This window comes from Bos mutus, chromosome 8 (genome assembly GCF_027580195.1).
Source record: "Bos mutus isolate GX-2022 chromosome 8, NWIPB_WYAK_1.1, whole genome shotgun sequence".
NCBI classification, from domain to species: domain Eukaryota; kingdom Metazoa; phylum Chordata; class Mammalia; order Artiodactyla; family Bovidae; genus Bos; species Bos mutus.
The window spans coordinates 36,672,998-36,685,630 of NC_091624.1; the positions used below are offsets into that span (position 1 = coordinate 36,672,998).

General features: G+C 40.6%; 1 protein-coding gene across 1 annotated transcript; it reads left to right on the plus strand.

Moving 5' to 3' along the window:
• Positions 1-10,971: 10,971 nt before the first annotated feature.
• On the plus strand, positions 10,972-12,150 carry CCL21 (C-C motif chemokine ligand 21). The gene is made up of 4 exons (XM_005903052.2): positions 10,972-11,129; positions 11,246-11,366; positions 11,461-11,643; positions 11,723-12,150. The coding sequence occupies exons 1-4, from the start codon at positions 11,057-11,059 to the stop codon at positions 11,745-11,747; spliced, it is 402 nt and encodes a 133-aa protein (XP_005903114.1). The 5' UTR covers positions 10,972-11,056; the 3' UTR covers positions 11,748-12,150.
• Positions 12,151-12,633: the final 483 nt, after the last annotated feature.

Consider the following 12,633-nt stretch of genomic DNA (forward strand, 5'->3'; position numbering starts at 1 on the left):
CCCCACTCTTTCCTTCCCTTCCTTTAGAGCCCCTAACTTAGATTCCGAGCCACAGTAGCAAGTAAGGAAGTCCCAGTACCTCCAGTATGGAACATCTCCCTGAGGCTGGTCTACCCCTACAGGCACAAGTTCAGAGGTAGGGACTTAGGGCAAATCCTCAGAAGTTTCCCAAATTGAGGGAAAGATAATTGAGGATGGGACCCAAGGAGGCTGCGGACACCATCTAACAAACAAGAGGCCCCATGATGGCATCAACAAGGGGAATGGGGCAGGATGTCCTGGGAGAGCCAGGGAACCTGGGATGTTAGGAGAGGAGACTGCACAGTCCCCATCTCTTCCCCATTCATGTTCTCCCTCTTTCCACAAGCTGTGCTAGGGCAGAAGGTCCTCCCTCAGGAAGATTAGGGGTATATCACCTCAGCGTCCTCTTCCCCCAGACCACCTTTGTTCCCTTCCCATGGCTCTGTGCCCATCTGGAGTTTGCAATGAGTTCACTATTTACTCTCCCAGCCCCACCCCACCAAATTCTTGAAAGTACTTGGACAGCTTGATAAAAATACATATCCTTTGGCTCTATTCTGAGATTCTGTTTAAGATGGTCTGGGGTGGTGCCTCTAATTCTGTATGTTTATTAAGCTCTTCACATGATTTCGAAGTGCAGACAAGTTTGGAAACAGTGTAAACAATCTAACATGATATGCCTCTGGTATGAGTTCCATGTCCCCCCAGGCCCATGCTATCCCACCTCTCTGGGAACTCTTCAGACACAGGCAGTTCACTATTTACTTAGACACTTCCACAAAAGGTAGGGCAGCTGTGGAAGGGGAGATTTTAGAGATAGGAATTAGAAGCTTTCTCATGCCAGGATTTGCCATAAGATCAGGTAAAAGACCCAAGAAATCTTATCTCCTTCTTTTTGCCCGGTCCTGTTCCAGGAATGCCAGCTTCTTGCCAACTGGGACACTCCCTGCCCTGCTTAAGATCTCAGCCTGTTGTAAAATCTCCAACCCAAGATCTCAAGTATCTCTCTTCTAATGTACTCAGATTCCAGCCCCTCTCTTCTGGGGCCCCCATCCCAGCAATATCTCCATATCTAATCCCATCCCCTCCGCATCCCATCCTTCCCCAATAGCACCACCCCTATCCCAGGCACAACCTTTCTGTCACTACCTTGTGCCTGGCCTGCGCTGTCCTGACTGCACCCCTCCCAGTCCTGTCCTCCCTGTGGTCTTCTATTTCCACAAAGCTGGGGTAAGCCTGGGGGTGAGGGGCATACTGGGTTTAGCACCCTGGGAACCAGATGAATTTTCTAGTCCTAACCTGGTGATCATAACTCGAGATTCTACACTGGTTTTAAACATAGATTCTAACCTATGACCTAATAATCCCCACACACTGTATCCCAGCATAAATTCCAAATGGTTTCAAGATTTTAAATGTTAGAAATTCAACTACAAGAATGACAGCATGCAGAATGTCAAAGTAGAAAACTCTAGGGTTAATCCCTCCACTGAAGCAACCATTGGGCTGAAAAAAGCAATTGGAACCCCCTATTTCAGAACTCTGGAACCTAACTGGACACAGAACATTGAGAGGAGTGCTTGATAAAGGCCAAGGATGTTGATCTTTCAGAAGAGATCATACATGAACTAGCTACTAGTCAATGCTAGGGGATGGCAGCCCACATTCCCGTAGTGGCTGGTTGGTGGCAGAGAATCATGTCCTCCAAAAATTGGGGTTTTATATTTTGGTTGGTCTGGGGGTTCCCTGAGAGATAGGTGCAGACGTTTGCCTTGGTTTCTGCCTTCTTGAGCTGCAGCAGCTTCCACAGTAGCAGATATCAGAATATTTAAGGGGCATGCTGTGATTCATAGGGTCGCAAACAGTCGGACACGACTGAGCAACTGAACTGAACTCTTGTGAGAGAGGGAGAGATAAATCTTTGTCAGGACATTGGCTGACCACAGAGATTAGAGAACAGAAATTTCAGGGACCACACACATCAAAGAGTGCACTTGGCAAAAAATTTTTGGAAAAGTCAAAATGGACAGCTACAGCCGTTAACAACACAGGCAAATATAAATGATAGTATATCATATCTTTGGTTTATAACTCCTCTTTTCCCTATGTGATTTAAAAGGCATAAAATAATAATTATGAATCTATGTTAATGGGTACACAGTATATAAGGATGTAATCTGTGACAGTAACAATATAAAGGAGGTAGAACGAAGATGTACAGGAGCAGAGTACTATTTGTTTGTACTACTGAAACAAAGCTGATATTATTCAAACTAGATTATTATAAGCTTAAGATGTTAATTATAAACTCCAAGCTAGCTACATGAGTCATGAGTATGAAATGCACAGAGTCAATATAGTCAATAAGTATAAGACATTTTATATGGTGACAGAAGCTAACTAGACTTATTGTGGTGATCATTTTGAACTGTACAGAAATAGTTCCTACACCAGGAACTAACAGTGTCGCAGGTCAACTGTGCTTCAAAAACAAACTTATAGAAAACGAGACTGGATTTGTAGTTACCTGAGGTAGAATAAGGGCAGGGAGGACTGGATTGAAGGGAGTCAAAAGGTACAAACATCCAGTTACAAGTACCAGGGATGTGATATACAATATAATTAAGACAAATAACATTACTATATGTGGTATATGAAAGGTTTTAAAACAGTAAATCCTAAGAGCTGTCATCACAAAGAAAAACTTTTTTTCTTTTATTTTGTACCTATATGAGATGATTTGTGATAATCATTTCATGATATATATGTCAAATATTTATGCTGTATACCTTAAACTTATACTGTACTATATGTCAATGATATCTCAATAAAACTGTAAAAAAGTGAAAAAAAAATGAGTTCAACTCTCTAATTAAAAGGCAGAGATTATCAAAACTACAATGGTGTATCACCTCACACTGGTCAGAATGGCCATTATCCAAAAACATCTATAAACAATACATGTTAGAGAAGGTGTGGAAAAAAGGGTAGCCTCTTACACTGTTGGTGGGAATGTAAATTAATACAGCCACTATGGAGAACAGCTTGTGTGCTTGCATGCTAAGTCTCTTTAGTCATGTGCGACTCTTTGTGACCCTAAGGACTATAGCCTGCCAGGCTCCTCTGTCTCTGGAGATTGCAGATAGTGTATAGATATTATATGCTCTCTCCTCTCTCCAGGCAAAAATACTGGCATGGGTTGTCATACCCTTCTCCAGGGCATCTTCCCAACTTAGGGACTGAAGCTGTGTCTCTTACGCAGGCAGATTCTTTACCACTAGGGCCACATGGAAAGCCCTAAAAAACTAAAAAGAGAACTACCATATGACCCAGAATTCCACTTTGGGGCCCAGAGAAAACCATAATTCAAAAAGATACAAGCAGGGACTTCCCTGATGGTCCAGTGGCTAAGACTCCATGCTCCCAAGGCAGAGGGCCCAGGTTCAATCCCTGGTCAGCAAACTAGATCCCACATGTCACAACTAAGACCTTACAGAGTCAAGGAAAGAAAAAGATTCATGTGCCCCAATGTTCACTGCAGCACTGCTTATAACAGCTCAGACATGAAAGTAACCTAAATGTTCATCAACAGAGGAATGGATAAAGAAGATATGGTACATATATACAATGGGATATTAGTCATAAAAAGGAATGAAATTGTGCCATTTGCAGCAACATGCATAGACCTAGAGACTGTCATACAGAGTAAGTCAGAAAGAGAAAGACAAATATTGTACATTAACACATATATATGGAATCTACAAAAATGGTATATATGATCTTATTTGCAAAGCAGAAATAGAGACACAGACATAGAGAACAAACATACACCAAGGGGAAAAGGGGAGATGGGATGAATTGGGAGATTAGGATTGACATATATACACTACTTTGTATAAAACAGCTAACTAATGGGAACCTATTGTATAGCACAGGGAACTCAGTGCTCTAAATGGTTGACCTAAATAGGAAAAAAGATCCAAAAAAAGAGGGGATATACGTATACATATGACTGATTCACAGTATAGCAGAAAATGCCACAGCAGTGTAATGTACCACTAAAAAAAAATACACCAATAAAAAATAAATAAATAAATAAAATGTGGGGCTTCCCTGGTAGTCCAGTGGTTAAGAACTTTTCTTGCAATGCAAGAGACACTGGTTCAGGCCCTGGTCCAGGAAGATCTGATATGTCATATGGCACAACTAATGAGCCCACGCTCTAGAGCTTGCGAGCCTCAACTACTTAACTCACTCACTACAACTACTAAGGCACATGTGCCCTACAACTACACAGGCATGTGTGCCTGTGCTCTGCAGCAAGAGAAGCCATGGCAATGAGAAGCCCTAGCACCACAAACAGACACTGGTCCCCACTCTCCACAGCTAGAGAAAGCTGCATGCAGTGATGAAGACCCAGCACAGCCAAAAATAAATAAAATGTATAAATGAATGTAGATAAATAAATAAAAGGCAGAGATTAGCAGAATGAATTGAAAAAATAAAAGCATGATCCATCTATATGCTATCTATAAGAGACTAACTTGAGATACAAATACAGAGCTTTAAAGTAAAAGGATGGATTCCTCTGGTGGTCCAGTGGCTAAGACTCTGGTCTCCCAGTGTAAGGGACCTGGGTTTGATCCTTAGTTAGGGAACTAGATCCCACATGCTGCAACTAAGAGTTCACATGTGGCAACTAAAAAGAAAAAGACTCCACATGCCACAACTACAGATCCTGCATGCCACAACGAAGTTGAACATGTTGCAACTAAGACCCAGCACAGCCAAATAAATAAATAAATATTTTAATAAATAAAGTAAAAGGATGGGAAAATATCCCATGCAACCAGTGACCAAAAGAGAGCTACAGTGGCTCTATTCCTGTCAGAAAAAACAGACTTTTTGTAAAAAAGGTTTTAAGAAATAAAAAAGACTGTATTTTGATAAAATGTTTGATACAGAAAGATATAACAGTTATAAACAACTAACAGCCAAGCCTCATAACATATAAAGCAAAAAACTAACAGAATTATAGGGGAGAGTTGACAGTTCTACAATAATTGCTGTAGAATTTAATACCTCACTTTTAATAATGGATAACAAAACAGGAGATCAATAAGGAAACAGGGAACTTGAACAATACTATAAATATATTAGACCTAACATTTATACACACCAAAAACAGAAGAATACGATTTCTTCCGAAGTTCACATGGAACATTCTCTAGAATAAATCATATGATAGGCCATAAAACAAATCTTAACAAAATGTTAAGACTGAAATCATTCAGAGTATCTTTTCTGATCACAGTAGAATAAAACTATAAATCAGTAACAAAAGGAAAAGTGGAAAATTCACAAATATGTGGAAACTGAACAATATACTCAAATAAAGAGTCAAAGAAGAAATCACAAGGCAACTTAGAAAATACTTTGAGACAAATAAAAAGAAAAACATAATAAACTAAAACTTTTGAGAGTCAATGAAGGCAATGCTAAGAGGGAAATTTATAACTATAAATGCCTATATTTAAAAATATTTCAAATCAATAACCTAACTATTCATTTTAAGAAACTAGAAGTCAATAAAACCAAACCCAAAATATCAGAAAGAAGGAACTAATAGTAAAGCAGAAACAAATGAAATAGAGAATACAAAAAATAGAGAAAAATCAACAAAACCAAAAGGTGGTTCTTTGAAAAGATCAACAAAATTGACACACTTGAAGTTAGACTGCTAAGGAAAAAAGAAAGAATTTTTAAATAATTCAAGTTTTTAAAATAATTCAAATTATTAAACTCAGAAATGAAACTGGGGGCATTACTATCAATTTTCTAAACACAAAAAATGTTATTAGAGGATACTATGAACAATTGTACATCAATGAATTGGGTAACCTAGATGAAATGGATAAATTTCAGAAACATATAAACTATCAAAACTGACTCAAGAATAAATAGAAAATCTAAATAGATCTATAACAAGTAAGGAGATTCAATCAATAATGAAAATATCCCAACAAAGGAAAACCCAGCACCAGATAGCTTCATTAATGAATACGACCAAATATTTTTTCTACCAAATATTTAAAGAAGAATTAGCATCAATCCTTCTCAAACTCTTCCAAAAAAAATTGAAGAGGAGGGAACATTCCCTAACTCATTTTATGAGGCCAGCACTACCCTGATAACAAAGCCAGATGAAGGCACTATAAGAAAATAAAATACAGGTCAATATCCCTGATGAACAGAGATTTTAAAATTCTCAATAAAATACTAGAACCAAATTCAATAGCAGATTAGAAGGGTCATACATCACTATCAAGTGGGATTTATTTCAGAGATATGAGGATGGTTCAACATCCACAAATCAATCAGTATGATACACCACATTAACAAACTGAAGAATAAAAATCATACAATCATCTCAATAGACACAGAAAAACATTTGACAAGATTCAACACCCATTATGATTTTTTTTAAAGACTCTCAATAAACTGGGTATAGAAGGAATGTACCTCAACATAATAAAAGCCATATATGACAAGCCTTCAGCTAACATAATACTCATGTGTGAAAAGTTGAAAACTTTTCCTGTAATATTAGGAACAAAAGACAGGTGCTTATCATCACCACTTCTATTCAGCTTAGTATTGGAAGTCTTAGGGAGAGCAATCAGGCAAGAAAATTTATGTATGCATATAAAACCCCAAAGACTCCACCAAAAACCTCTTAGAACTAATAAACAAATTCAGTAAAGTTGTAAAATACAAAATCAACATAAAAAATCAGTTGTGTTTCTATACACTAACAACAAAGTATCTGGAAAAAAATTAAGAAACAATCCCACTTACAATAGCATCAAAAACAATAAAATACCTAGGAATAAATTTAACCAAGGAAGTGAAAGACCTATACACTGAAAACTATAAGACACTGATGAAAGAAATTGGAGAAGACAAAAATGGAAAGATATCCTATATTCTTGGATTGGTATGTTAATATTGCTAAAATGTCCATAACTACCCAAAGTAGTTCAATGCAATCCCTATCAAAATTCCAATTGCATTTTTTCACTGAAATATTAAAAAATCCTAAAATGCACATAGAACCACAAAAGACCCCAAATAGAATAATTTTGAGGAAGAAAAACAAAGCTGGAGCCATCATGCTTCCTGCTTTCAAACTATATTACTAAGCTCTAGTAATCAAAACAGTATAGTACAGGCATAAAGACAGAAACATAGACCAATGCAATAGAATATAGAGTCCAGAAATATACCTTCACATATACAGTCAACTAATCTTTGAAAGGGAAGCAAGAATACAAAATGGGGAAAGGATAGTCTTTTCAATAAATGGTGTTGAGAAAACTGGATAGCCACATGTACAAGAATGATACTGGACCCCTATTTTACACCACCCACAAAAATTAATTCTAATTAAAGATTTAAATGTAAGACCTAAACCCATAAAACTCCTAGAAGAAAACGCAGAAGAAAATCTCCTCTGCATTGGTCTTGGCGATGATATTTTTGAATTTATGAAAACAAAGCAAAAATAAACAAGTGGGGACTTCCCTGGTGGTTCAGTGGTTGAGAATCCCCTGCCCATGCAGGGTACATGCATACTCCAAGAAGATTCCACACGCCATGTAACAAATAAGTCCATGTACCACAACTCCATGAGCCCACACTCTAGTGACCACAAGCTGCAACTGCTGAGCCTGCATGCCACAACGACTGAAGCCTGCATGCTCTAGGGTCCAAGCGCCACAGCTACTGAAGTCTGAGCACCTAGGGCCCATGCTCCGTAACAAGAGAAACCACCACAATGAAAAGCCTGAGCACCACAATGGAGAGTGGCCCCTCTTGTTGCAGCTAGAGAAAGCTTGCACACAGCAATGACAACCCAGCATAGCCAATAAATAAATAAATACTTTTAAAAATAAACAAAGTGGGAGTACATCAAACTAAAAAACTTCTGGAGGCTCTTTTCCTGCAACCTCTGAGTAGCTCAGAGATGGAGCCTGGGGTACATTCAAGATTCAGCTCCACCCATTACCCACCATTATGGCCAAGGAAGGCACTGGTGCTGGAGGGTAATGGACATTAATATTGTTTTGCAAGAAGTGTTGAAGACCACTCTCATCACAATGACTTAGCACATGGATTTGCAAAGTTGCAAAGCATTAGACCAGTGCCATGCCCATCTTTGAGTGCTTGCATCCAACTATGATGAACCTACATGTGTCAAGTTGATTGAGGCCCTAATGAAGATTGATGACAATAAGAAACTAGGGAAATAGATGCATAAAAAGGTTTTGACAATATTCAATACCCATTTATGGCAAAAAAAAAAAAACCTCCCCATAAAGTGGACATAGAGGGAACCTACCTCAACATAATAAAGGCCATATACAAGAAACCCACAGCAAACATCATTCTCAGTGATGAAAAACTGAAAGCATTTCCTCTAAGATCAAGAACAAGACAATGATGTCCACTCTCACCACTATTATTCAACATAGTTTTGGAAGCCCTAGCCATGGCAATCAGAGAAGAAAAAGAAAAGGAATCCAAATTGGAAATGAAGAAGTAAAACTGTCACTGTTCGCAGAGGACACGATACTATACATAGAAAATTCTGAAGATGCTACCAGAAAACTATTAGAACTCATCAATGAATTTGGCAAACTTGCAGGATACAAAATTAATACAGAAATCTCTTGCATTCCTATACACTAACAACTAAAGATCAGAAAGAGAAATTAAGGAAATAATCCCATTGACCATCACAACAAAAAGAATAAAATACCTAGGAATAAACTTAGCTGAGGAGGCCAAAGACCTCAGAAAACTATAAGATACTGATGAAAGAAATCAAAGATGACACAGATCAGGAGATATACCATGTTCTTCAATTGGAAGAATAAATATTGTGAAAATGACTATACTACCAAAAGCAATCTACAGATTTAATGCAGCCATAGAATTAGAACAAAAAATCTTTATGACTTGTATGGAAATACAAAAGACCCCAAATAGCCAAAGTAATCTTGAGAAAAAAAAAATGGAGCTGGTGGAGTCAGGCTCCCTGACTTTAGAGCATACTACAAAGCTATAGTAATCAAAACAATATGGTACTGACACAAAAACAGAAATATAGATCAGTGGAATAGTACAAAAAATCCAGAGATAAACCTATGTATGGTCACCTAATCTATGATAAAGGAGGCAAGAATATATACAATGGAGAAAAGACAGTCTCTTCAATAAATGTCCTGGGAAAACTGGACAGCAACATGTAAATGAATGAAATTAGAACATTCCCTAACACAATACACAAAAATAAACTAAAAATGGATTAAAAACCTAAATGTAAGACCGACACTATAAGACTGTTGGAAGAAAACATAGGAAGACTACTACTCTTTGACATAAATCACAATAAGATATTTTATGGTCCATCTCCTAGAGTAATGGAAATAAAAGCAAAAATAAACAAACATGATCTAATTAAACTTAAAAGCTTTGTACAGCAAAGGAAACCACAAACAAAACAAAAAGACAACACTCAGAATAAGAGAAAATAATTGTAAAGGAAGCAATTGACAAGGTATTAATCTCCAAAATATACTAATAGCTCATGCAGCTCATAGGGTTGCAAAGAGTTGGACACAACAAGAGGGAAAACTTCCATAAGAAAAAGAAGGAACCTGGAGGGGATTATGCTAAGTGAAATAAGTCAGAGAAACACAAATATTGTATGGTGCCACTTATATGGGGAATCAACAAAAAAGTCAAATACAAAGAAGAAAGTAGAATGGTGATTGCCAGGGGCTGGGGAAAATGGAGAGATGTTTTAATGGCTACAAACTTTCAGTTATAAAATGAGTAAGTTCTGAGGATCAAATGTACAACATGGTGATTATAGCTAACAATACTGTACCGTGGGCTTCCCTGGTGGCTCAGACAGTGCAGAACCCACCTGCAATGTGGGAGACCTGAGTTCAGTCCCTGGGTTGGGAAGATCCCCTGGAGAAGGGAATAGCTATCCGCTCCAGTATTCTTGCCCAGAGAATTCTATGGACAGAGACTGGCAGGCTACAGTCCATGAGGTCGCAAAGAGTCGGATACAACTGAGCAACTTTCATTTATACTATACTTGAAATTTGCTAAGAAAATAGGCCTCAAACTGTCTAACTACAAAAAATAAAAAGGTATAACTACATGAAGTGGTGGAGGTATTAATTAACTTGTGGTAATTATTTCACAATATATACATATATCAACTCATCACATTGTACACTTTAAACATACACAATTTTGTCAATTATACCTCAATAATGCTGCAGGGAAAACCTAAGGGGAAACCTTCAAGGGCTTAGATTTGGCAATGGTTTCTTAAATATGATACCAAAAATACAGACAACAGAAGAAAAATTAGATCAACTGAATTTAAAATTTTTGTGCATCAAAGGACACTATCAAGATATCAAGAGAGTGAAAAAACAACCCACAGAATGGAAGGAAAATTTGCAAATCATATATTTGATAAGTGGCTATTATCCAGAATGTACACAGAACTCTTACAACTCATTAATCAGATTTGTATTTTAGTAACAGTCCTCAGTCTGCTTGAAGGAATGGAAGAACATGGAGCCTGGAGTGAACTGAAGAGGCAGTCACAGTGTTCCAGAGGAGAGGTGGTAAGTCCTCCATCAAGACAGGGGCTGGGGCTAGAAAGCGGGCCTTTCAGATTCAACTTTTATTGAGCAGGAGACAGGGTCGGCTTGGGGACTGACTAGCTGTGTGAAGTTTTAATTTCCGCATACTAGTGAGGCTGGGTGCCAGGACAGGATCTGGGTGTCTTTCAGGAAGGAAGGAGGGAGATTCCTACTCTTGCCTGGACTGAGTGCCTAGGGATGGGGGAAGCGAAAGTGTCCGCCTGCATAAATAGGCAGCACACCAGTCGTAGTCCACACACGGACCCCCAGACTGAAACTGCCCACCTCGCCTGAGCTCTGCCATGGCCATGGCTCAGTCACTGGTCCTGAGCATCCTTGTCCTGGTCCTGGCCTTCTGCATCCTCCAGGTCCAAGGTATCAAGGAGTTGCCTGCGGGGGTAGGGGGAGGAGGACAGGGTCGGGGAAGAGCTAGAGAGGCCTGGGTAGGAGTCTACAAGCAGCCTCTCACTCCCTGCGAACCCCACCCACAGGCAGTGATGGAGGGGCACAGGACTGTTGCCTCAGGTACAGCCGAAAGAAGATTCCCGCCAACATTGTCCGCAGCTACCGGAAGCAGGACCCAACCCTGAGTTGCGCTATGCCAGCTATCCTGTAAGTAGGTACACAGGGTGGGTGCAGGCTGGCAGCTGAGTGGGAGGGCATGATGGGCAAGACTAGGACAGGCTTGCTAACCCCCGAACCCTAGGTTCTCGCCTCGGAAACGCTCTCAGCCAGAGCTATGTGCAGACCCTAAAGAGGCCTGGGTGCAGAAACTGATGCAGCGTCTGGACAAGCCATCAGCCCCACGGAAACCAGTCCAGGACTGTAAGAAGGAAAAGGGGGCCCCCAAGTCTGGCAAGAAGGGAAAGGGTTCCAAAGGCTGTAAGAGGTAAGGGAGCTAAAGGGACAGGGGGAGGGAGGTGAAGGAGAGCCTCGATCATGCTCAAACCACTCTTCTGCCCTCCCAGGACTGAGATCTCAAAAGGGCCATAGCCCAGTGACCAGCCCGGAGCCCAGGAGGTCCCCACCAGTCTCACCAGGGCTTGGAGCCCCAACCAAAGGGACAAGAGAGGCTAGGAGAGAGGCAGGACCCGGGGGCCCCAGAGCAGCCACTTCATGCTGGCCTTGCCTCACCCCTTCTCCAGCTTCAACCACCCCTTCTGTATTCCCACCCTACCCTGCACGGCTGCACTGCCCACATCAGGCCAGGCCTAGACAGGCAGAGAAGGGCATGTCCCCTAGGCAGTGTGAGAGGTGGCAGCAGGCCTGCCCCTCCGAGGAAAGGTCACCCAGGGTCCTGGACCTGACCCTGCTCCACACTACACACTACCCAGCTCTTTTTTCCTTTGTAAATATGACTTACACCCAATTGAATAAACAGCCATTCTGGCCTTCTTCCCATGTTTCTGTTTCTGTGTGTTTGTGTCCGCAGAGAAGCCACTGTCACCACAGGGGGGAGTCACACACTCTAAGGTCCCAATCAGGAGCTCAGGCTGGAAAAATTCTATGTTCTCGCCCACCCCAAGACTTTCCTTGCTTCCCAGGTGCCCAGACCCGCAGGCAGTAAAAGAGAAGCTGACTGGCGGGGTGGGAGCTGGGCTGCTCCGGGTCTAGGAGAAATCCCAGCCCATGGAGAGATGGTGGCTCCAGGACACACATCCTCAATGGTTCTGCAGGCCTCTGAGACCCTGAAGACACCACTTACTCTGCTTCTGCCCAGCACTCTCACTCTCAGCTTCACCAGAGGCTGTCCACTCTTGTCTTTTGGCATACTGGAGGGAGGTGGGAGCCTGAGCCCGCCTGTTACACAGGCAAACACAAGTTCTACTGGAACCTGCCCTACCCAGAGTTCCCATCTCCTCCCAAAGACCCCAGAGGA